Raw genomic sequence first — 25,218 nt, forward strand, 5'->3', positions numbered from 1 at the left:
AGACTGAGACTCTGTCTCAAAAAAAAAAAAAAGAATGATTGATTCTCCTAATTTGCTTTAAAGTTTGGCTTGAGGAAAATGTTTTGGTATGGCAATTTGTATACATTCAGGATGACCTTCAGTTTCACCAAAATTCTCCGTGGAGAAATACTGAAAATTCCTAGTATCTAGGCTACCAAGATTGATTCCTCGACTCTTGGATCTTTGGGTGGGTTTGAGCTTCGACAAAGGAGGCAATATGTTAAGACTTCAAGGAGATCTAGTTTAATTTCAAAGTAAACAATATCTGGGCCAGGCGGTGGCTCACGCCTGTGATCCTAGCACTCTGGGAGGCCGAGGTGGGCGGATTGCTTGGGGTCAGGAGCTCGAAACTTGCCTGAGCAAGAGAGACCTCGTCTCTACTATAAATAGAAAGAAATTAATTCGCCAACTAATATATATAGAAAAAATTAGCTGGGCATGGTGGCACATGCTTGTAGTCCCAGCTACTCGGGAGGCTGAGGCAGTAGGATTGCTTGAGCCCAGGATTTTGAGGTTGCTGTTAGCTAGGCTGACGCCACGACACTCACTCTAGCCCTGGCAACAGAGTGAAACTCTGTCTCAAAAAAACCCCCAAAAAACCCCCAAACAATATCTGAGGGCTGGGTGTGATGGCTCACGCCCATAATCCCAGCACTCTGGGAGGTGAGGCCGGAGGATCCCTCAAGGTCAGGAGTTCGAGACCAGCCTGAGCAAGAGTGAGATCCCGTCTCTACTAAATATAGAAATTAATTGGCCAACTAAAAATATATAGAAAAAATTAGCTGGGCATGGTGGCATATGCCTGTAGTCCCAGCTACATGGGAGGCTGAGGCAGAAGGATCGCTTGAGCCCAGGAGTTTGAGGTTGCCATGAGCTAGGCTGACACCATGGCACTCTAGTCCCAGCAACAGAGTGAAACTGACTCGAAAACAAATATATGTATATCTGAGAGGTTAATGAATTATACCAAACATGGTACCTTCTAAACATCTCATTTTGAGACTATGTTAAATCCAGGAAACTTCTTGGCTTGATTCTGAGGACATTTGGGAAAGGTGGTAGGTAGATTTTCCTGGTTCCTTCTGTGTATATATGGAATGGGTTCTGGGAAGTTCTGGCCCTTGCCAGGATGAAGGCTACACCAACTCATCTCCCAGGGTATGTTTCTGATGATGCTCCTCTGGTACAAGCTTCCCTGGACCATCTTTACCTCAAATCTCTGAGATAGTTCTGGGAACTTCTGGAACTTCCCTAGGATTCTTATGGCTTGGAAGAGAACATGTGCAAAGGTGTTAAACGGGCAAAAGAAAATGAAAAAAAAAAAGTTTAAGCAAGGATAAAGGTAGTTCTCGCACATGACAATCTGATTTTTGCATCAGTGAAAAATTTTAATGTGGATAAAAATCACATAAGTATAAGGTTGTTGGGAACTATGGAAAGGAAGGGCTCAGATTGAGGGTTGTAGCACACTTATCAGGAGGTAACATCTCCATAGTCTACCCCTCCTGGCCTGGCCTTTTAATATGGCATCCAGCATCTGGGATGAACTCTGGACAGTGTCTCCACTTAGGCTATCACTAGGTGACCAGGTAGAGGACAGAGTGGAGCAGCCAGTGACCCTAACTCTCTTTTCTATCCCTTTGTGAAAAAAGTTAAGATGACTGGGCACATACTCAAATGTCCCCTGGTAGAGCCCCGCCTTGTTGGCCATTTACAAACAACAGCTCTATTATGAAGGCCTGTTTAAAGACATCATAAGCAGCTTTTTTCCATGTCCCTGGTCCCTGGAGTCAGTGATGCTGGCATTTGGGACTGTGTCCTGGAAGGAGTGTGGGATTGCCTACATCAATCACTGTGTCTCACTGGCTTCAGAAAAAACTTTCACCTAATAAATTAAACAGTCAATGTGTTAGCAGTGGAGCCAGGAAGAAGCTCCTTTGGGCCCAGGAATCATCAGATGAAAAATTCCTCCTTCTCTCTGCCCTTGGCTGAATCATTCTCCATCTGGAGGATGGCACTGGGCTCGCCTTCTGCAGATTCATAGGTGACGTAGCTGCCTTTGTTCTTGTACAGGTAAAAGAAGATCAAGATCACAACTGAGAGCAGGGTGAGGAAGACCACGGTGATAACAACTTGGAAAGGAGAGGGAAAATGTAGAGATGTTTCAGGATGGAGGATGCCTCAGTAATTCACTAAACCATCTGAATTAAACACTTTCTTGGTCTATTCTCATAGGATCCTCCCACTTTAGTTAACTAGTGCCCACTCCCATCCAAATCCATGTCACCCCACCAAGCCCAATGTCACGGTACAGAATAGCTGCAATCTCATGGGTGCTTAAGCTAAGGACACAATCTTTTTGATTTCTGACAAAACTGATTCTCTCCCAAACCAGTTCCTGATGATTATGATAGAAACAGGAAGGAGAGAAACAGGAAATAGGTTACTCCAACAGGAAGGGTTTTTTAAAACACATATATCCTCCTCCCTACCCACGTACTCGAATGTAGTGTCCATATGCATAGCTATTTGTGGCCACCTCCTAATCTATCATTTACTGGCAGTGCCTCTGACAGAAGGCTCTGAGTCTTTTGTAGCCGTGTGTGTGTGTGTGTGTGTGTGTGTGTGTGTGTGTGTGTGAGAGAGAGAGAGAGAGACAGAGTGAGAGACTGTGTGTGTTTGAGAGAGAGAGAGAGAGAGATTATGCATGTGTGTGTATGAGAGAGAGAAACAGCTTGTGTATCAGAGTGAACCCATTGATGGATTTTGTCCCCAATGTCGTGGTGCTTTTCCTGTATGGGAAAAATCTTAGTTCATCAGGCTGTGTCTGGAGAGAGGTGGCCCCTGATCCCAGAAGGCCCCTTGGCTTTGGCTCAGAGCCTTTGTTACCTGCAATGAGTGCTGTGCTGGCTCCAGCTTCTGGAGACAGGGCCTCCGTGGCCTGCAGAATTGGGGTGGTCATCAGTTCTTCTGGAAAATTAAGAAAAGTATAAAAGGAAATGGGGTGAATTCTTTTGTCTGAAAGCATATGTTTGTCCTTCAAATTTTACCACTCCACCTTCTTCCCTATTCAAAAGTTTATCATTCAATGCCTATAATAAATCAGAATAGAAAAACCTGGAGAATAGAGAAAATAAACTTCTACCCAAAGACAACTGACATTTTGACGGCTTTTTCCTTGCCTAATATAGTAGTTGAGAATATGGGCTGTAGGCCAGGCGCCATAGCTCACGCCTGTAATCCCAGCACTAGGAGGCCAAGGTGGGATCGCTTGAGTACAGGAGTTCAAGACTACCCTGGACAACATAGTGAGATCCCATCTCTACAAAAAATAAAAAAATTAGCCGGGCATGGTGGCATGCACCTGTAGTCAGCTACTTGGGAGGCTGAGGCAGGAAGATCTCTTGGGTACAGGAGTTCAAGGCTACAGTGAACTATAATAACACCACTGCACTCCAGCCTGGGTGACAGAGGGAGACCCTGTCTCTAAAAAAATAAAAAAGACTATGGGCTTTAGAGCTTGACTGACTGGGTTTCAAACCCCAACTCTTGTCCTTCAGTAGCTGTGTGACCTCAGGAAATTACTTAACCCCTCTATTTGTCAGTTATCTCATCTGGATGGAGGTAACAGTACCTACTTTATGGGGTTGTTGTCACATGTAGTAAGTAACTCAGTAAGGATAAGCCATTATGAGGAATGCATATTTTTACATACATGTACATATACTCACCAATTGATTTCCATACATATATGTATGTATATGCACACATATATTTATATTATACAGCACATACATTTTCTTCAGTGTTCTTACAAGCTCTTTGTAATCATTATTTTAAAATAATGAAATAATGCTCCTCTCCTATTAAAACCCTTTTTCTACACTTCCAGAACAGGCCCTGCAATTTGAAACATTCTGAAACAGGCCTCTCCCACCCTAAAATATATCCTGCACCCCTCTTGCTATAGGCCTATTTATCCTTCAGAGCTTGAAAGCCCCACCCTAAAGTCATTACCCAGGGTCAGAACATTATAAAATTAGTGGTCTCTAGAAGTCCTGTGTAGTGTTCACACAGAAAGTCAGGAAGCCCTTTAATTCTTTCCTAATTAGCATTTTCATGTAGAGGATTGAAAAGATAACAGTTAAGTAGAGGTCACTGCAGGACAGAAGTGCCCTGGGGAAAACAGGCTTGCTGACCCTAGAGTGACCCACAGGAGGCATCTCGGAGTTATTCAGTAAATAGCAGCAGCACAGATTGACCCTGTCTCTGCCCAGCTCTGTGCCAGACACACTGGGGACAGAATGGTGAGCAAACAGACTTCCAGGCGCTTACTCTCCACCACACCCCACAGTTCACACAGTGGGGAACTGCAGCCAGTGCGACAAAGGAAACACCCAGGCTTAGGAGAGTATGTGGTAGAGGGGCCTGATCTAGCCTTCCAGCCAGGAGCTACCTCCCAAGGAAGGAATATCCACACAGGGAGCCAAAGCAGGAGTAGGAGTTTACTGGGTGACAGGGGTGGGGCACCTTCTAGGCAGAGAGAATGGCCTGGGTCAAAGCTCTGGGACAGGAGGACTCAAAGGCCAGTATGGCCAGCACAGTGTGAGCATGATTCCCATCTAGTCCCTGACACGTTCAGATTGCCATCCAAGCCAAGTAACATTAACTTGTCATTGGTGGTCTGGTGAGTCTGAGCCAAGAGGGGCCAATGGTGTTGAGGGGATTTTCCACACAGACCAAGGGGAGCCTGATGACGTCTTGGACCTATGACAGAGAACGCATAGGTGGGCTGCCTAGAGCACTTTCCCTTCCCAAGGCTGGGCCAAACCCTTCTCTCCTCGTGTCCACTCTTTCTTGAGGAATGGTAGTATACAAAGCCACTTGGTGGCCTTGAGCAAATGGCTATATATCTTGATTCAGTCATCCATTCTCATCTGCTACCCAGGGGGACTACATTAACCAATTTTGCAGGTCTATTGTGAAGATTAAAGGAGAGAACATGTGAGCATCATATAGTAGCTACTACACAAATATTATTTAATATGATTTTGTTATGAATGCTTAGTGATTAAAAGGAAAGGCTGCTCTGAACTCTGTCTACCCTCCCCAACAGGACCCACCTCTCCGAAAAATTGTCTTCCATAAAACCAGAGTACCTAGTGCCAAAAAGGTTGGGGGACCACTGATTTAAGATCAATTAACTAACAATTTACTTTGCACCTAGATGTGCCAAAGGCACTGTCATAGATGCTGGGAACATACCAGTGATGAAGTGAACCAAGGACCTGACTACAGAGCTGAATTTTACTGAGTATGCAGAGAACAGATAGATACATATGAGTCCCTAGAAAGAGAATCTGGGAGGGAAGATGGTTCCTAGCTGGGAAATTCTTCAAATGATCCCAATTGTAACAGCTGCCAATTACTAAGTCTCTGCTTTGTGCTAGCTGTTTATATACACCATTATCAATCTTTACAACACCAATCACTTCAAAGTAGGTGTTTTGGTTTGCTGATATGGACTCCAAGACCCAAGAGTTAAGTGACACACCTCAAATTACACATGAATTAATAGTGGATGGGCCAGGTGTGGTGGCTCATGCTTGCAATCCTAGAACTCTGGGAGGTTGAGGAGGGAGGATTGCTTGAGGTCAGGAGTTCAAGACCAGCCTGAGCAAAGGCGAGGCCCTCTCTCTACTAAAAACAGAAAACATTAGCCAGGCATGATGGTGCATGCCTATAGTTCCAGCTACTCAGGGGAGGCTGAGGCAGGAGGATCGCTTGAGCCTAGGAGTTTGAGGTTGCTGTGAGCTAGTCTGATGCCATGGCATTGTAGCCTGAGCAACAGAGCAAGACTTTGTGTCAAAAACAAAACAAAACAAAACAGTGGATGGAGCCAAGATCTGAATCCAGGAGTACCCAGTCCAAAGCCCAAGCAAGGTATTTATACTAAACATTCCTGCCATTGTTCTTTTCTTTTTCAATAGGGAAAAATAAAGAGAGGCATATAAGATAACTATGAGGCAGCACAACAAGCTTTCCAAAAAGTTCAGAGGTTTAAAAGATATGGATAAATGTAGAAGAAAAACCAGGTGGTCATAATCAAATACCGCCCGTCATGCTACAGGGAGTGCTCCATAAACGTAAACTCGCTCATAGGTGACAGGCCAACGGGAATGATGTCAGGGTAACATGGAAGGTGTGTGGATTCAAATGCAGATTCCTTAGCTTTAATGTTTAACATGATCAGAAGCAAGCTTTCTCACACTACAGAACATTCTAACAAGATAGGAAGACCTTAAGAAAAAAAAAATTCAACAGAATGCTTTCCTTGAATGCAGTTATTGGTTGGTATCCACTTACACTAAGCCCTCTGGTGAAGCAGTAAGTGCAGATAAATAAGGTATTAAGAAGGTCACCTCTGCAGGGCACAGTGGCTCACGCCTGTAATCCTAGCACTCGGGGAGGCTGAGGCAGGCGGATTGCTCGAGGTCAGGAGTTGGAAACCAGCCTGAGCAAAATAGAAATAGAAAGAAATTAATTGGCCAACTAATATATAGAGAAAAAATTAGCCGGGCATGCTGGTGCATGCCTGTAGTCCCAGCTACTCGGGAGGCTGAGGCAGGAGGATCCCTTGAGCCCAGGAGTTTGAGGTTGCTGTGAACTAGGCTGACGCCATGGCACTCACTCTAGCCTGGGCAACAAAGTGAGACCCTGTCTCAAAAAAAAAGAAGTTCACCTCAACATTAAAACAATGGATTAATGAAGTAGGCAGACCCTATAAAAGATTTTTTTTTTTTTTTGATGAAATGGTTTCTATTAGAAGAGAAGGCTCTCTGGAACCTACATCTAAAAAAAGGAAACACACACCCCAGAGTATAGGCTGCAAAGGATTGAATGGAATTCAGTGAATGCTAGTGGAGATTTAACTCTGCCAATATTTTTATTGGGGTTATTATTATATTTGTTAGGGCTCTGGTTACAAAGTTCCATAAGTTTTTTTTTTTTTTGAGACAGAGTCTCACTCTGTTGCCCGGGCTAAAGCCACCATGTCCGGCTAATTTTTTTCTATATTTTTAGTTGGCCAATTAATTTCTTTCTATTTTTAGTAGAGACGGGGGAGAGGGGGCAGGGGGGGGGTGTCTCACTCTTGCTCAGGATGGTCTCGAACTCCTGACCTCAAACAATCCACCCACCTTGGCCTCCCAGAGTGCTAGGATTACAGGCTTGAGGCACTGCGCCTGGCTCAAAGTTCCATAAGTTTTGAGTGGTCTGCCCGAACCCTGTTTTTCATTTTCATAACATGATTTCAAAATGTGAATCTTTTAAAAAATGCACATAGGCCAGGCGCGGTGGCTCACGCCTGTAATCCTAGCACTCTGGGAGGCCGAGGTGGGCGGATCACTCCAGGTCAGTTCGAAACCAGCCTGAGCAAGAGAAAGACTCCGTCTCTATTATAAATAGAAAGAAATTAATTGGCCAACTAATATATATAGAAAAAATTAGCTGGTCATGGTGGCACATGCCTGTAGTCCCAGCTATTCTGGAGGCTGAAGCAGTAGGATTGCCTGAGCCCAGGAATTTGAGGTTGCTGTGAGCTAGGCTGATGCCATGGCACTCACTCTAGCCTGGGCAACAAAGCAAGAATCTGTCTCAAAAAAAAAAAGAAAAGAAAAAAAATGCACATAAAGTTTTATAGCAGAAATGCCTATATTAGAGGCTGTCAGAGACTCAGAAGGATAGTGTCAGGAAGCTCTATGTAAGAAAGCGGAATTTCCCCCAGGCCTTCTATCACAGAGCATGATTTTTGCACTAAGGGGCAGTAGGAGCCTTAGGGACAATGAGGAAGTGAGCTCAAGAGAAGCAAAGAAACCCAGAAAGCACCAAGTAATCTAAAAGGAATCCAGGTAACCATAGCCAGGGCATCAAAAGAACTTGTAAATGGGATTTCTGTAACTGATGTAGGAGCTTCTGAGAAAGAAAGGGACCAGGAGCCTGAATGGCCATGGAAAGAAGGTGGATTCTGTAAACAATTGGTGAGCTTGATGTGGTTCCCCAGCAAAAGTGAAGAACAAGTTATTAAGGCCTGCTTTGAGAGCCTTGAAACAGGAAATGTTAGGAGTCAGAATGGGATGACTAAGAGCAAACTGAGTCAGACAAGCTGCACAGCCTTCTTAGACTGAGACTTCAGGTTCACAGACAGGGAAATTTAAAAAATTAATTCAATCAAAAAGAGAGGCAGGCCGGGCGCTGTGGCTCACGCCTGTAATCCTAGCTCTTGGGAGGCCAAGGCGGGCGGATTGCTCAAGGTCAGGAGTTCAAAACCAGCCTGAGCAAGAGCGAGACCCCGTCTCTACTATAAATAGAAAGAAATTAATCGGCCAACTGATATATATATATATAAAAAAAAATTAGCCGGGCATGGTGGCGCATGCCTGTAGTCCCAGCTACCCGGGAGGCTGAGGCAGAAGGATCACTCGAGCCCAGGAGTTTGAGGTTGCTGTGAGCTAGGCTGACGCCACGGCACTCACTCTAGCCTGGGCAACAAAGCAAGACTCTGTCTCAAAAAAAAAAAAAAAAAAAAAAAGAGAGAGGCAATAACCAATGCTGATGAGGATGTGGAGAAAGGGGGACTCTTGGGCTGGGTGTGGTGGCTCAGGCCTGTAATCCTAGCACTCTGGGAGGCCAAGGCGGGCGGATTGCTCAAGGTCAGCAATTCGAAACCAGCCTGAGCAAGAGTGAGACCCCATCTCTACTAAAAAATAGAAAGAAATTAATTGGCCAACTAAAAATATATAGAAAAAATTAGCCGGGCATGGTGGTGCATGCCTGTAGTCCCAGCTACTCGGGAGGCTGAGGCAGAAGGATTGCTTGAGCCCAGGAATTTAAGGTTGCTGTGGGCTAGGCTGACACCACGGCACTCTAGTCCGTGTAACAGAGTGAGACTGTCTCAAAAAAAAAAAAAAAAAAAAAAAAGAAAAGAAAAAAAAGAAAGGGGGACTCTTGTATACTGTTGGTAGGAATGTAAATTAGTGCAACCACTATGGAGAATAGTATGGAGGTTCCTCAAAAAACTAAAAGTAAAACCACCATATGTTCCAGCAATAAATACCAGTGCTGGGTATTTAGCTGAAGGAGGGGAATTCAGTATATTGAAAAAATATCTGCATTCCCACGTTCATTGCACATTAGTCACAATAGCCAAGATATGGAATCAACCTAAGTGTACATCAACAGATGAATGGATAAAGAAATTATGGTACATATACACAATGGAATATCACATAGCCACAAAAAAGAATGAAATCCTGCCATTGGCAACAACAGGGATGGAATAGGAGAACATTATGTTAAGTGAAATAAAGTAGGCACAGAAAGACAAATCTCGCATATTCTCACTCATATGTGGGAGCTAAATATTAAAAACAATCGATCTCATGCAGACAGAGTAGAATGGTGGTTACCAGAGGCTGGGAAGGGTAGTGGAGAGGGGGGATAAAGTGGGGATGGTTAATGGGTACAAAAATATAGTTAGATGGAATGAACAACATTTGACAGCACAACAAAGTGACTATAATCAACAGTAAGTTAGGGTATACTGCAAAATAACTAAAGAGTGGAATTGGAATGTTCCTAACCCAAAGAAATATTAAATGCTTGAGGGGATGGATACCCCAATTACCCTGATTTGATTAATTCATTATGTGCCTATATCAAAACTTCACATGTACCCTATAAAGATATATAACTATTATATACCCATAATAATTTAAAAAATTTGATTCAACAAGTACTTATCGAGGGTATACTCTGTGCCAGGCTGTGGGCATAGATCAGAAGAACACAAGTGAGAACTCCTACCTTTATATTTCCTCCAAAGATTAAATAGAATTGCCATATGATCCAGCAATCCCATTTCTAGGTATACATCCAAAAGAAATGAGTGGAGTCCAACTAATATTTGTATACCAATGTTCACAGCAGCATTACACAACAGCTAAAATGTGAAACAACTCAACTGTCCATCAATCTTCAATGGATGAATGGATAAACAAAATGTGGTATATACATACAAGGGAATATTTTCAGCCTTAAAAAGAAAGTAAATTCTTAAAAAAAAAAAAAAAAAAAAAAAAGAAGGCATTCTGACACATGCATACTACAACATGGATGAACCTTGAGGACATTATGCAGGTGAAATAAGCCAGACACAAAAGAGCAAGTACTGCATGAGTCCACCTATACGAGGTACTTAGAGTAGGCACATTCACAGAGATAGAGAGTAGAATGGAAGTTGTCGGGGTAGGGGCAAGGGGAAAATGAGGAGTTGATGTTCAATGGGTACAGAGTTTCAGTTTGCGATGATGAAATGTTCTGGAGATAGATAGTGGTGACAGTGAATGTACAACAATGTGAATGTACTTAATGCTGCTGGCCTGTACACTTAAAAATGATTGAAATGGCATATTTTATGTTATGTATAATTTTACCACAATAAAAAAAAACCCTCTCTCTTTATACAATTTACATTCTTAGATGGGGAGGACCGACAATAAATAAAATAAATACATAAAAGATATGCTATATTAGCTATTGATTAGCACCATGTAGAAAAACAGGCAGGAACGTGATTGTTCACAGTCAGTTACAGATTGAACTCCTTGTTCTACTACTTTCCCCCCTCCTCACTACTGCACTTCACTAGTCTTAAAAAAAAAAATTAAAAACAAAAGAAAAACAGGTAGGAAAGGGACAGGGAGCTGGGACGTGGATAGAAGTTGTAATTCTACGTGAGGTTGTCAAGGAAAGCTTTACTGATGAGGTAATTTCAGTGAAGACCTAAAGAAGGAGAGGGAGGCAGTCATGCAAAGACCTCAGAGGAGAACATTCCAGGTATAGGGAACAGCAAGTTCCGGGTAGGGCTGTCCATAATATTGCAAAGCACCTGGGGCCAGCGCAAGCTTGGCATGTTAAATACACAGCATGGAGGCCACGTGGAGGGAGCAAGGGAGAGAAGAAGAGGAGATGAACTCAGGGAGGCCTTTGTGGCCAAGATAAGGACTTCAGCTTTTTCAGTGAGTATGATGGGAAGCATTTTACAGGTTTTTGAGCACAAACTAATCATATTTATATTTTATTTTATTTTTGAGACAGAGTCTCACTCTGTTGCCTGGGCTAGAGTGCCGTGGCGTCAGCCTAGCTCACAGCAACCTCAAACTCCTGGGCTCAAGCATTCCTCCTGCCTCAGCCTCCAGAGTAGCTGGGACTACAAGCATGTGCCACCATGCCTGGCTAGTTTTTTCTATGTATTTTTAGTTGGCCAATTAACTTCTTTCTATTTTTGGTAGAGAAAGGGTCTTGCTCTTGCTCAGGTTGATTTCAAACTCCTGAGCTCAAATGATCCACCTGCCTTGGCCTCCCAGAGTGCTAGGATTACAGGCATGAGCCACTGCGCCCGGCCAGATTTATATTTTAAAGCATTGCTTCTCAAACTTTGTAGTGCACAACAGTCTCCAAGAATCTTGTTAAAATGCAGATTCTGGTTGGGCACAGTGGCTCACGCCTGTAATCCTAGCTCTCTGGGAGGCCGAGGCAGGCGGATTGCTCGAGGTCAGGAGTTCGAAACCAGCCTGAGCAAGAGCGAGACCCCGTCTCTACTATAAATAGAAAGAAATTAATTGGCCAAATAATATATATAGAAAAAATTAGCCGGGCATGGTGGCACATGCCTGTAGTCCCAGCCACTCGGGAAGCTGAGGCAGAAGGATTGCTTGAGCCCAGGAGTTTGAGGTTGCTGTGAGCTAGGCTGACGCCACGGCACTCATTCTAGCCTAGGCAACAAAGCGAGACTCTGTCTCAAAAAAAAAATTTTTTTTTCTGTAAAGGTGAGCAGAGAAATGAGGCTGAAGAAAGTTCAAGTTGTTTGTTTTGCTTTTCAGGATGAGAGAAATACCAGCATGTTCATGTACAAAGAGGAATGACTCAGATGAGAAGGAATGATTGATGATGCATGAGAGGGGACAGTGACTGCAACCACGTCCTTGAAGGGATGGGATCTGTTGCACCCTAGAGGGCCCAGCTGCAGACTGGAGTAGAGAGAGTTCATCCCTTGTAATAGGAAGAAAAGCAGAGGACATGGGCACAGACGGAGATGGTGGGAGTAGGAGCCAAGAAAATAGGATGCAAGATCACAGTTAAGAGTGAGGATGGGGAGGGAGTGTAACGAGAGTTGAAGGTGCTGCATGAGTAGACAGCATCACAAAGTATATGATAAGACTGTTTATAATATCCTTGTGGGCAAAGTGGAGAGGTACAGCCTGGCTATACGGATTAAGTGGGGCAGTAACTGGTTGCCAAGGAATGGAGTGATGCCAGTCTAAAGAGTTCTTCCACTAGGATTTCACCTTAGTTATTTTTGAATTGATCATTGTTGTGTCAAACTATGCCCGGGCCAAAATAAGGCCTTTATGTAATTCAAAATAAAAATACTAAATCATAAAACAAGTATAAGAAAGTCCAATAAAATGATTTTTCTCTTACGGTAATGACTCCAGCTTTATTATTTTGTAATGTACTATCAAATTCTTTGCAAGATCTTTTGTTTTGGTGGTCTGCTGTATTGGTGCCTTCCATGAGGACTTAGTGCGTCTCTGCACTTTGGGTAAATGCAAACCCCTGTAGACCTAGGGAAGGTCCAACAAATTTGTTAAAGACTTCAAGGCTAGAGGGGCAGCTAGTAAGTTGATAAATAGAGACAGATTTCAAATGACTTAAGACATGAGCCAAATTGAACAAGAGGAGAATTTAACAAATGCCTTGCTCGTAGGTTCAGGAAATCAACTACTCACAAATAGAGGATGGGAAAGCTGTGGCTTAGCAGCAACATATATAAAAGACTTACAGTGGGATGCCTAGGAAACTACTGGAAGGATGCACTCCACGACAGCAGCAGGAGTTACAGCTAGGTTGTGGAATTCTCAATGATTTTTATTTTCTTTCATATGCTTTCCTTTATATTTCAAATTTCTTACAGTGATAATTACTCTTGTAATCATAAAAAATTTAAAATTGTTATTATTTTAGGTATTAGAATATAAATATCATCTCTAATAATGCAGGCAAACCACGTCAGATAAAGAAAGCCTACAAAAAAGAAAGCCTAGAGAAAAAACTTAAGGGGAGCCTAGAACTTAAATTCTGTCCTCCAATATGCCAAGGAATGACCTGTACAAGAGGACGAATGGCAGAAACTGGAGGGGGAAGACAAATGTCTCCCCAACAGAAGAGCAAAACTGGACAAATGGTTCATGACATATCGGAGAGAGATTTCTAACACAGAACCGGTAGTTGAACTAACTGATTGTCAGGACCCTTCTCAGCCTTAACTATGGAATTTTTATAAATTGAAAGTGTTCCATTAGAATTTTCTTCAAAATTGAATTTTTGAACTGGTGAAATCCCTATAAAGTCTGTAGTTTAGTTAATAGTTTTGTACCAATGTTAATTTCTTGGTTTTCACAAAGGTACACAGTCATGTTAGATGTTGACATTAAAGGAATCTAGCTGAAAAACATATGGGAACTCTGTATTATTTTGCAACTTTGCTGTAAATCTAAAACTACTCAAAAATAAAATGTTCATTTCTTTCTTTCTTTTTTTTTTGAGACAGAGTCTCGCTTTGTTGCCTAGGCTAGAGTGAGTGCCGTGGCGTCAGCCTAGCTCACAGCAACCTCAAACTCCTGGGCTCAAGCGATCCTACCGCCTCAGTCTCCCGAGTAGCTGGGACTACAGTCATGCGCCACCATGCCTGGCTAATTTTTCCATATATATATTAGTTAGCCAATTAATTTCTTTCTATTTATAGTAGAGACGGGGTCTCGCTCTTGCTCAGGCTGGTTTCGAACTCCTGACCTCGAGCAATCCGCCCGCCTCGGCCTTCCAAAGTGCTAGGATTACAGGCGTGAGCCACCACGCCCGGACTATTTCTTTCTTTTGAAATGAGGTTTCACTATGTTGCCAGGCTGGTCTAAAATTCCTGGGCTCAAGTAATCCTCCTGCTTTAGCCTCCTGAGTAGCTGGGACCATAGGCATATGCCACCACACCAGCAGAAAAATCAAATTTTTGAACTCCACTCTACACAAAAGAGTTTTTCTCAGCCTAAAGGTCACAGAGTGTCCTGGGGGCTTATAAGCTAGGGGTCAAAGTATCAGAATTATAATTGATATTTGTGATTTGCAGTTTACAAGACATTCATTATTTTATCTCTACCCGAAGAATGTGACGTAGGCAAAGTTGGTGTTGTCACAGCCCTGGGTAGCTCAGCCACGTTTCAAATCTGTCTCCTCTTTCCAAGGTTCTTTCCACCAAACACTACCAACTCTACAAGTTCTGAAAACACCCCCTGTTTTGCCTCCAGCTAACATTTCATTTACATGTCCACTGGGTTGAGTTCTCTGAGTTTTATGGCAAAATGGAAAGGGTGTTCACTGTGGCACTGTTTGCAAGAGTGATTCATACCTGAATGTCTATTGGGAGAGGAAAGATGAAATAAACTATAGGCCATCCATTCTGGAAACACTATACAGTGTTAAAAAGAATGTGGTAGATCTGTAATATTACTGGGACTGGATATATGGTTAGATGAAGAAAGCAAATTGTCAGGTGATATATGTAATATGATTACATCTTTATAAAAATATATGAAAACTATACACATGCACATATATGTCTGTATGTACATAGAAAAGGTCTGGAAGGCTATGTCCTGAGGAGCATGTATTATCTTTTTTTTGGGAGGAGATAGAGTCTCACTCTGTTGCCCTGGCTAGAACACCATGGTGTCAACACCTAGTTCACAGCAACCTCAAACTCCTGGGCTCAAGCAATCCTTCTGCTTCAGCCTCCCGAGTAGTTGGAACTACAGGCATGCGCCACCATGCCAGGCTAATTTTTTCTATGTATTTTTAGTTGTCCAGCTAATTTCTTTCTATTTTTAGTAGAGACAGGGTCTCACTCTTGTTCAAGCTGATTTTGAACTCCTGACCTTAAGCGATCCACCCATTCCACCTGCCTCGGCCTCCCAGAGTGCTAGGATTATAGGTGTGAGCCACCGCGCCTGGCCTGTATTACCTTTTAAATGAAAAAATAAACAACAACAAAGTCAACTAAGTTCAAGAAGCCCAGCATGAGAAGGGAGAAAATGGCTTTCCCCCATCACTTCCTGTTCCTACCCCATTTCTTTCCTATCTCCTTGTCCAAACAAAGGAATAATAATGCTACTATCTACCTTCCCTTCTCAGGTTTGGAAAGACTGTAGCACCACTTTTACTGGTAGTGGAATGCCAGGGCAGAGGAGCACGCAATTTAAGGCTCCACCCAAATCCTAAACAACAGCAATGACCTTCAAGATCTAGTCTGTTCATTCTCCTTTTTTTGTTAACTCAGATACTGGCTGGTTTCTTTGTGGCGCTTGTTCCCAGGTTGAGCTAAATCTCTTATCACTGAGGCATCAGATCCTTTGCCACCAGAGTCTGCCAGCCTACTTATTTACTCTCAACCTGACCAAATGGGGCGGCTCCTCTAATTCCCCTTCTGTGGGAACCCGACCTGGAACTCTGCCCCCTCTCTCCCACCTTTCCTTTCACACGCACTGACCAGTGGGTGGAGCGAGACTTTGGGAGAAGTACACAATGACAGAAAGAACACAGGCTTTGCAGTAAATCAGACTCGGCACAAAATCCTGCCTCTCCTGTTAAACAGCTGCATGGCCTTGGGACATTTTCTTGACCTCTGAAAATTTCTTAATTTCCTAATTTCCCTGAACCTCAGTGTTTGCTTCTGTAAAATGAGAGTAAAATCTGTTTCAAAGGGTTGTGGTGAGGAATAATAATAATGCAATTTGCTAAGTGTCTAATACAGAGTAAGGACAAGCTAGGAAGTAGCTAGAGTGATTATTCAGTGGCACGGGATGAGCTTTATAGCTGGTGGGGGTGGGCAGAGCCCACAGGCACAGTTCCACTCTGCCCTACTTCCAACAGGGTTGGCTTATGCACTATGTACAACCACAGTGCCTATGGTCCACAGTACTTCTAAGGGCCCATGGAAATATTTTTAATGATTTTCATTTCTTTTAAAATAGGAAGAAAAAAATCAAACTTTTAGGTCAAAGGAATATTAAGATTATTACATCATTCAGTTAATTATAAATATTAACTATATTATTATATTAATATTTTTATATTCTTTCTTATACTGATACAGTTGCAAAATACTATTACATATATATATTTTTTTTTTTTGGTTAGGTGCTTGAGAGCAGAAGACCCCATCTCTACTAAAAATAGAAAGAAATTAGCTGGACAAGTAAAAATATATATAGAAAAAAATTAGTTGGGCATGATGGCGCATGCCTGTAGTCCCAGCTACTCGGGAGGCTGAGGCAGTAGGATCGCTTGAGCCCAGGAGTTTGAGGTTGCTGTGAGCTAGGCTGACACCATGGCACTCTAGCCCGGGCAACAGACTGAGACTCTGTCTCCAAAAAAAAAAAAAAAAAACCACAATGAGATGCCACCTCACACTCATTAGGATGGCTACTATTAAAAAAAACAGAAAGTAAAAAGTATTGGCAAGAATGTGGAGAGAAACAGGAAGATTTATGCACAGCCACTGTGGGAAACAGCATGGTGGTTCCTCAAAAAAATTAAACTTAGAATTACTACATGATACAGCAATTCCACTTCTGAGTATATATTCAAAGGCACCGAAAGCAGAGACTCAAACAGATGTCTGTACACCCATGTTCATAGTAACATTATCCACAATAGCCAAAAAGCGGAAGCAATCAAATAAATGTCCATCAACAGATGAATGGATAAACAAAATGTGGTAATTACATACAATGGAAGATTATTCAGCCTTTAAAAGGAAAGAAATTCTGACATATGCTATAATATGGATAAACCTTGAGGACATCATGCTAAATGAAATAAGCCAGACTCAAAAGGACAAAATATTGTATGATTTCACTTATACAGGGTATCTAGAGCAGTCAAATTCATTGAGGCCGAAGGTAGAATAGTGGTTTCAGGGGCTGAGGGAGGGAGGAATGGGAGTTAGTGTCTAACGGATGTGAAGTTTCAGTGTGGGAAGATGAAAAAGTGCTGGATATGGAAGGTGGTGATGGTTGCACGACCATGTGAATGTACTTAATACAGTCATCCCCCCCTTATCTGTGCTTTCTCTTTCCATGGTTTCAGTACTCTCGGTCAACCACAATTCAAAAATATTAAATAGACAATTCTAGAAATAAATAATTCATAAGTTTTAACTTGTATGCCATTCTGAGTAGTGTGATGAAATCTCACTCTGTCCTGCCCAGGAAATGAATCATCCCTTTGTCTTGCATATCCATGCTGTAGATGCTACCTGCCTGCTGGTCACTTAGTAGCTGGATGTCATAGGATCACAGTGTTTGTGTTCAAGTAACTCTTCTTTTACTTAATAATGGCCCCAACACAAGAATGTAGTAATGCTGACAATTTGGACATGTCACAGAGAAGCAGTAAAGTGCTTCCTTTAGGTGAAAAGATGGAAGTTCTTGACTTAATCAGGCAAGAAAAAAAATTGTATGCTGAGGGTTCTAAGATCTGCAGTACAATAAGCTATTTTGAGAGGGAGAGAGAGGGGCCACGTTCACATAACTTTTACTAAAGTATGTTGCTATCATTGTTCTATTTTATTATTTGTTATTATTAATTTCTTACTGTGCCTAATTTATAAATTAGACTTTATCATAGGTAAGTATATGTAGTGAAAAACATACTATATATAGGGTTCAATACTATCTGTGGTTTCAGACATCCACTGGAGGTCTTGGAATATAGCCCCTGTGGGTAAAGGGGGACTACTGTACCACTGAACTGTACACCAAAGAATGGTTAAAATGGTAACACTTGTATTATATATATTTTACCATGAATTTTAAAAAAAGAAGGAAAAAAAGAGTGTAAATAGTTCCCTTTGCTCAGGTCCTAACCCCAGCTGGCTTTTTCCCTGTGGGCAGGTTTATTCTGGATCTCCTCTGCTCTCTCCTCCTGAACATCCTGCAGGGCAAATCGGGTTTCCATAGCTTCACACATGGGAAAGGTATTCTACCTTCATCTAGAATACCTGCTGCCCCTCTATGCCTGTGCAAACCTCAGCCATCCTTTAAGAGAAAGGCCCAGATCCCCTTCCCCACTCATGAAGCCTTTATTGACCAGTCTAGACTTCTGCCCATTTCTCCCTTTTCTTATCTCTTCTCACCAATTAAAAGTCGACATATGTGCATCACAGTCAGAGAGGACACTGTCTTAGACTTCTGCTGGGGTTGTCAGTTACCTATTTCCATATCAGCAAAAGCTAGGAATGTCTGTCCTAATGACCAATGAGAATATGTGTATGAAAACATAGGTACACAGACCAACCAAGAGTTTGTTCCCCCCTCACTCTATCTAGTATATGCTGAAAACAGTCAATAAACATCTGACAGTTTCTCCAGCCCAGCCTGGTTACCAACCGAGAAGTGGAATCCATTCTCAGTGTGATGAGTGGCAGAGCCCTGCTGTAAAATACCTCCAGGAACAGTGGGGTTTTGGTGCTGGGTCTGTATCATCAGAAGGGTCGGATTAGACTAGCAAAATCCCTTTCCAGGGAAACATGCATTTCTAACAAGCACCCCATAATAATAACCAATATCATTGAGTGCTTACTAGATACTAGACACTATTATAGGAATTTTATGTGGGTTGTCGAATTTAATCCGCACAAATAGCCACATAAGATAGGTACTATTTTCCTATTTTACAAATGAAACTGGAGTTCAAGCTTAGAAATACTATCTTTAGCATGTTTTATAAAAATGTTTACTTCCCTGTTATCTTTGAAAGCTTCCTTTTCCATGTTTAACTATGGGGGTTGCTGTCAAACTCTGCCATAGCTATAAATTACTAGAAGGGAGAATGTAAAGCCCTTCCTTTAGGTTTATAGAGTTAGTTTATAAAATCAAGGTCACAAAGCTTTAAGCGGTAGCGTCAGGAAACTGGCCCAGGTCCACCAGACTTCAGATGAAAACTGTACTACAGTGCACGGTCCAGTTGTCTCCGGTGTCCTGCCAGGACCTTTTCCTGTGAGGCAGGCAGAGAGGTGAGAGAGTCCTCCCCTCTGGGCTGAGGCCTCAGGGAATTCCAGGACTGATCTGGGGAAGGGGATGTTGAACAATTCTCTTCCATTAGGATTAGGAAAGCCTTCACCTACCTCCTGGAGAAGGTGTGGTCAGGAGGCTGGCCATTGCTGCCAGTGGTTGAAGACCTCGAGGAAGCGGCAGATCTGTAGGAAGAAATGCAAAGGCAGGAAAGAAATGGGTGGGGCCCTGGGGCTGGAGACGCCTGTAAATCCCAGGAAAGCCTTTGTTGCCAGGTTTTCCCGAGTCCTTTCCTCATTTCCTCTTTTTCTCTTCTGGTTTCCCTGAGTATCTCCCCAGATCTCCCCAAGCGCAGGCCAGAGACTGCATGTATTTGCTGTGCATTCCCTTTGAACGCTCTAACCCGAGATCCTGTCACTGGGCTACCACATTTACCTAGGCGAGCTCCCAAGGCCTGAGAAAGTTAGGCAAAGATATGCAAATCAGCAGCGGACCCAGTTTCACCAAAGCGCGATAGCAGGTACCCTGGGATTCCACAGCCCGGATTGTGGTGGAGCCATCCACCAGGTGTCAGGAGAAGGCCATGAAGGTCAGGACCCACGCCCGGGCTCGGGAGCTGGGGTGGGGACGACAGGGTAGCCAGGAAAGAAACTGAAGGTGAGGGCCCTCAGTCGCCTTTTGGCCTGTCTCCCGGCTTGGCCGCCCCGCTGCCAGCCCCCGCTTCGTTGTTTGGTGCGCCATGCGCGCACAGCCTACCGAACCCCGCCGGCCGACCAAACCTCACTTGGTCCCAGCCTGTGACTCGGGCTCCCCGGGGACCCGCGACACCTCTGCGGACGTCGGGGATCACGCCGGGCGACCCCGCGGGCTGGGTCCTCGCCCCCGCGGCCCGCCCCCAGCCCCACTCGGAGCCCTCCTGCGTTACCCGCACAAGTGACTCCCGCGCGGACTGGGGCCGGTGCGCGCCGGGCGGTGCGTCCCGGGACGCCGCGTTCGGAGCAGCTGCCACCCGCCGCTCCAGCGGGACGCGGAGCTCCGGCCGCTCTCGGTTTCAGTTCCTGCAGTGGCCGAGGTGGCTGCCGTGTGTGTGGGCGACTGGGCTCTCCGGGCGCTCCCGCCCTCCCCAGGTCCCCTCCTCCGCATGCTCACCTTTCCAGTTGGACGGGCTGCCGGGGAAGGGCCGGCGCCACTCCGCGCGTCCTTTTGAACTCGACCCGGGCGGGAACCCCGGAGATTTCGCGGAGGCCTGGAGAGGCCGAGCCAGAGGGACCGACCCAGGGGGACCGACCCGAGCTGGAGGAAGCCGCGGAGAGACGCGCAGAGTTAGCTGCAAAGCCAGCCGGAGTGGGGGAGGCGGACAGGCCGACTGGGTGGGACAGGAAAGAGGAGAGAAACCGCCCTCTGCAGGTCCCCTCTGCCCGCTGGGCCGCCTCTGCTGCCCGGGGAGGAAAGGCTGCCTTCCCTTCTGCGATTGTCACTTTACTTTCCATCCGGAGCCACTTCCTCCCTCGCTCCGCGGCTCCAGAGAGGATGAGATCTGAACCGCGGGCTAACTGGAACCCCTCCAAGTTGTTCGTATCCTCAGCAAATGCGAAAAGTTACATTTCTTTGCGTTCGTAGGTCACTTACACAAATAGGTCTGTGTCCCGAAGCTTTGGAAGGTCAGCTAACTCAGTAGGTGCATCTACTAAGGGGGGTGAGACACGAGGCGCCACCCGCGCCGTCCCTGCCCGTTCTCATTCATCCGCGGCAGCGCGGCGGAGCGGAGCGGTTATGAGCGTGTGGACTTTGGCTCCAAACAGCCCCGGCGCCTCCGCCGCTTGTTAGCTGTGTGGGCAAATTACTTAACATCTCTGAAACCTGTTTCCTCATCGCTAGAATGGGGCCCTGAAAAGTCATAATGCCTGTAAAGCCGTTCTGTAGCACAGGGTGAGCGCCACAATTGAAATATTAATCAGTGTCGTACTTAGCTGCCTCTTGACTCACTTCTCTGGGAGGAAGTTCCCAAATTAATGAGAAGAACAAAGTGACTAAGAGGATGTGATAGTATATAATACAGGCTCTGAAGTCAGCTCTGCTGTGTGATCTTGGACAAAGTACTTCTGTTTCATTTCTCTTAGGTGGCGTGGAGCGACACCTGTCTCATAGAGTTACTGTGGGGATGGAATGAGTTAATACATACTTACAGTAAAGCAACAGAACCTTACCTGCGTGGCACATAGTAAGTGCTCACCAAATGCTAGTAGCTATTGTTATCCTGACTTCCCATTTAGGGCTGGAATTCTTGTGGTATAATTCTGCCTTCTGTCCCAGTGAAACAGACTTTTGTGCTTGCTTCTTATTCTTATGAGTTCTGTAGGTTTGGGAATCAATATTTATAATGATCCATAGAAAGACAGGTATCATCAGATCGTGCATATTCATCAGGGGAATAAAGACTGAAGGAGAAAGTCTCAGAAGAGAGAGGCATAAAAACCAAAGCCATAAATAAAGCAAGGGTAGTTGCTTTTATTCCTAAAGTTGGTAAAAACAAACAAACAAACAACAACAAAAGCAGAGAAGAAAAAAACAGAAAGTTGGTGGAATTGATTTTATTGAAATATATTGTGTGAGAAATATATATGTGTGTGGAAAACTGCCAATCCAACAAAGGCAAAGTGACATGTAAGCAAGGTGTATGTAAGGTAGAGGTCTGCCTGGCCAGATAAAGGAATATCCAAAAGAAAAGGAAATTCAAATCTTAAGGGCTAAATTCCAAAGGACAGTTGTTTACATTTACTTAATTTGACCAGTAGACCATGAATTCCAGGAAAGGTTGAGATCTTGTATCTGGGTCTGTCTCCCTTGTTGCATATTCTGTTATGTGTTGAAGATTGTTAGAACCACAAACTCAGAGGCCATCTATCTGGCCCAACTCTACTGATTTGCTGACACTTTCACAATTTGATTTGATGGTTGTTAATAGTCTCTCATAAGCATCTTTTTTCTTTTTAAAATGTAACCTTAAAAAGTCTTGTTAATACATAATTTTTTTTCCTATAGGCACATACTTCATTTTTAAATATTTTTTAAAAATTTTATTTACTTTTTTTTTTTTTTTTTTTGAGACAGAGTCTCACTTTGTTGTCCAGGCTAGAGTGAGTGCCATGGCGTCAGCCTAGCTCACAGCAACCTCAAACTCCTGGGCTCAAGCGATCCTCCTGCCTCAGCCTCCCGAGTAGCTGGGACTACAGGCATGCGCCACCATGCCCGGCTAATTTTTTTTATATATATATCAGTTGGCCAATTAATTTCTTTCTATTTATAGTAGAGACGGGGTCTCGCTCTTGCTCAGGCTGGTTTTGAACTCCTGACCTTGAGCAATCCGCCCGCCTCGGCCTCCTAAGAGCTAGGATTACAGGCGTGAGCCACAGCGCCCAGCCTAAATTTTATTTACTTTTTTAGACAGGGTCTCACTCTGTCACCCAGCCTGGAGTACAGTGGCATGATCATAGCTCATTGCAGCCTTGAACTCTTGGGCTCAAGTGAAATGATCCTCCTGCCTTAGCCTAAGGACTACAGGCACTCGCCACCATGCCCAGCCTCATACCTCATTTTAAAAGTATAAACATTCAGAAAAATAGGATCCTATATGCCCATGCTCAGCATCCAGTCTGGCGTAAAATAAAGACTATTGTAAGCTGTGTGCGTAGTATGCTCTTTGGCGTATCCTATTTATCCTGGATTATGTCATGTTTCTAGAGTTCTCTTTCTTACCCAGTCTATCAGTATGATCCTTCAAATTGTTGGAGGGCATGGACTGGGTGAAGCTTTTGTAATTAACTCTGTGTACATATGCATATAGATAGATGATGAACCCTCATGTGATGGTGAACTGCCAGTGTTCTCCAAGGATTAAATGCTAAACCTCAGAAACTGGAGCAGCCATCCTTTTGTCAACAAACCTCCAGGGGCCTCAGGGTAGAGGACGAAAGATATTCATCTCTACCCAATTTTACTGGCATTCAGCCCCATCTTGTGTTGCTGCCAGAATAGCAGTCTCCTAAGCCCCAGCCTTTCTACCATTTTGTAAATCCAGGTAAGCAATTTTGTTTCCGAATGGTACTATCCACCCCAGATAAGCATGCTAGCCCTTTCCCGACTCCTTAGAGCCTTCAGTAGGGTCATATGCAAACAATGTGCTAACCTCACAATTTAGTGAAATTTTCCGCTTCAATTGTACCTCTATTGCACCAGTTACTGCAGCTCTCCCTCACCAGAAAACTTCCCAAGAAGTTTTCTCTGCCACACCCCAAATATGAGGGTCAGGGAAAGCCCTGGACAGGAAAAATTTGAACCGTTTTGCAGATCAACATGGGAGGGGCATTCCAAGCAGATCTTGAAGGACCTTGTACAGCTAGAGGCCTATATTCCCAGGGCTTTCCCTGTAGCACTCCCAGCAGTGGTTCTGAATGCCAAGGGAGTGGAATGCCTTCTAGGAAAAATATTAAGAGAGGCAGTGAGGCAGTAGGGCTTTTATAATTTGAAAAGCCACCCTCCCCTCAAGGGGGGAATGCAACCACCTCCCCATTACTGCTGTACACAGTAGAGATCCTTACGCTTTTTAAAGAGTAACAGGATTCAATTTTAGAAAAAAAAATGACTCCCAAATATAAACATTCATTTCCAGTTCCCTAATGGACACATCTACTGGAAAATCCTACAAGTACCTCAAACTCCTTGTGTCCAATGCTTGTAGGAGACGCCTAAGGTTTGTTTATATAGCTTAATCAAGGCATAACTGATGCACAATAAACTGCCCATAAAATATATAATTTTATAAGCTTTGAAGCATGTATATACTGATAAAACTCTCGCCATAATCAAAATTAAGAACATTTCTATCATCCCCCAAAGTTTCCTCGTCTTTGAATCCACCCTCCTCACCAGTAACCCCTACCACCACTGATTGATCTTCTAGTCATAGACACCAATGTGCCTCCCCCAACCCCCACCTCCCCACTCCCACAGTAATAGTGCCATAGTTTTCCATTTCCCTGGTCATAGGATGGACACATCATGCAAACTGGGCCAGTCAGATTCTTTCTCTAAGGAGTTTGGATTTCGGGAGGACATGTTGGCAGGTGGTAGCTGAAGCTGAGTCTTCCAATGGCAGCTGCCTTGAGGAACTGTCCATATATTCCTGCTGTAGACATCCCTGGGCTGGCTCATTCTTTCCTGTAGCCTGGTTATTCTTTCAGTTCTATGAGCTGCCTGATATCCTTATGACATATCCTTTAATGTTAATTTTGTCTATCTGTTGCTTGTAACCAGAGAACCCATATAAATACATTATCTCCTATAGTCACTGTTTCAGGGAATGGCACCACTAAATTCTTTTTTCTCAAGCCTAACCTAGGCTTAAACCTTCCTTAAAACCTCAGTCTTCATCATGTGTCCTCTTTTATCCCATCACAAAATCCTGCCCATTCAGCTCCCTGCTCAATATTCCCATTGTCTCTTTAAATATCTTACTTTCTTTCCCCCTCCTCATTGTTTCCCCCATACCTAGTACTAGTTCTCAGTGCTTGGCACAGAGTTGATGCTTAATAAATGCTTGCTGACGGACTGAACAAATGGTGATATCTCTAAAAGCAAGAGCAAAGATGGAAGAGTGTTTGCATGTTTATGTGTATTTATCAAGGTGGCAGGACTTCAGAGCTACTTTTAATGTTTTCACAAATATTTTCATGGAAAGCAAATGAAAGAATTTGAATCCAGGACTCCTGACTCCAAATTTCATGCCATTTCCATGATATTATTATTATACTTTGCATCCTTTACCTTCACTTGGAGTTTCTTATCTTCCAACATCCGGCTTAGATCCTTATTCATACCAAATATTAGATTGTGAACACTAGATAGAACTCCAAAATATAACCCCTTTCCAAGGGTAATTGCTCATTAACCAAAGAGGGGAGGGCATGCAGTAGCATATCTGGATTGAGGAGAGAAGTCTGTGTCCCCTGACATC

The 25,218-nt window shown here is 43.7% G+C and overlaps 1 protein-coding gene across 1 annotated transcript; it reads right to left on the reverse strand.

The window, feature by feature from the left end:
* Window positions 1-47: 47 nt before the first annotated feature.
* Window positions 48-25,058, reverse strand: SMAGP (small cell adhesion glycoprotein). Its single transcript, XM_012762566.3, has 5 exons — window positions 25,029-25,058; window positions 20,355-20,571; window positions 19,319-19,390; window positions 2,911-2,991; window positions 48-2,153 (listed from the first exon to the last, which is right to left on the reverse strand). Exons 1-5 carry the CDS (start codon window positions 25,056-25,058, stop codon window positions 1,975-1,977), a joined length of 579 nt encoding a protein of 192 aa, XP_012618020.2. The 3' UTR covers window positions 48-1,974.
* Window positions 25,059-25,218: the final 160 nt, after the last annotated feature.

The sequence above is a fragment of the Microcebus murinus genome, chromosome 10 (genome assembly GCF_040939455.1).
Source record: "Microcebus murinus isolate Inina chromosome 10, M.murinus_Inina_mat1.0, whole genome shotgun sequence".
Classification (NCBI taxonomy): Eukaryota; Metazoa; Chordata; class Mammalia; order Primates; family Cheirogaleidae; genus Microcebus; species Microcebus murinus.

Coding starts and splice junctions, on each gene's coding strand:
- SMAGP (XM_012762566.3), bottom strand. CDS start 25,058: ATGTTGGAAGATAAGAAACTCCAAGTGAAG. Junction 19,391..20,354: donor CAGCCCGTCCAACTGGAAAG/GTGAGCATGCGG, acceptor TTCTTCCTACAG/ATCTGCCGCTTCCTCGAGGT. Junction 2,992..19,318: donor GACCACACCTTCTCCAGGAG/GTAGGTGAAGGC, acceptor TTAATTTTCCAG/AAGAACTGATGACCACCCCA.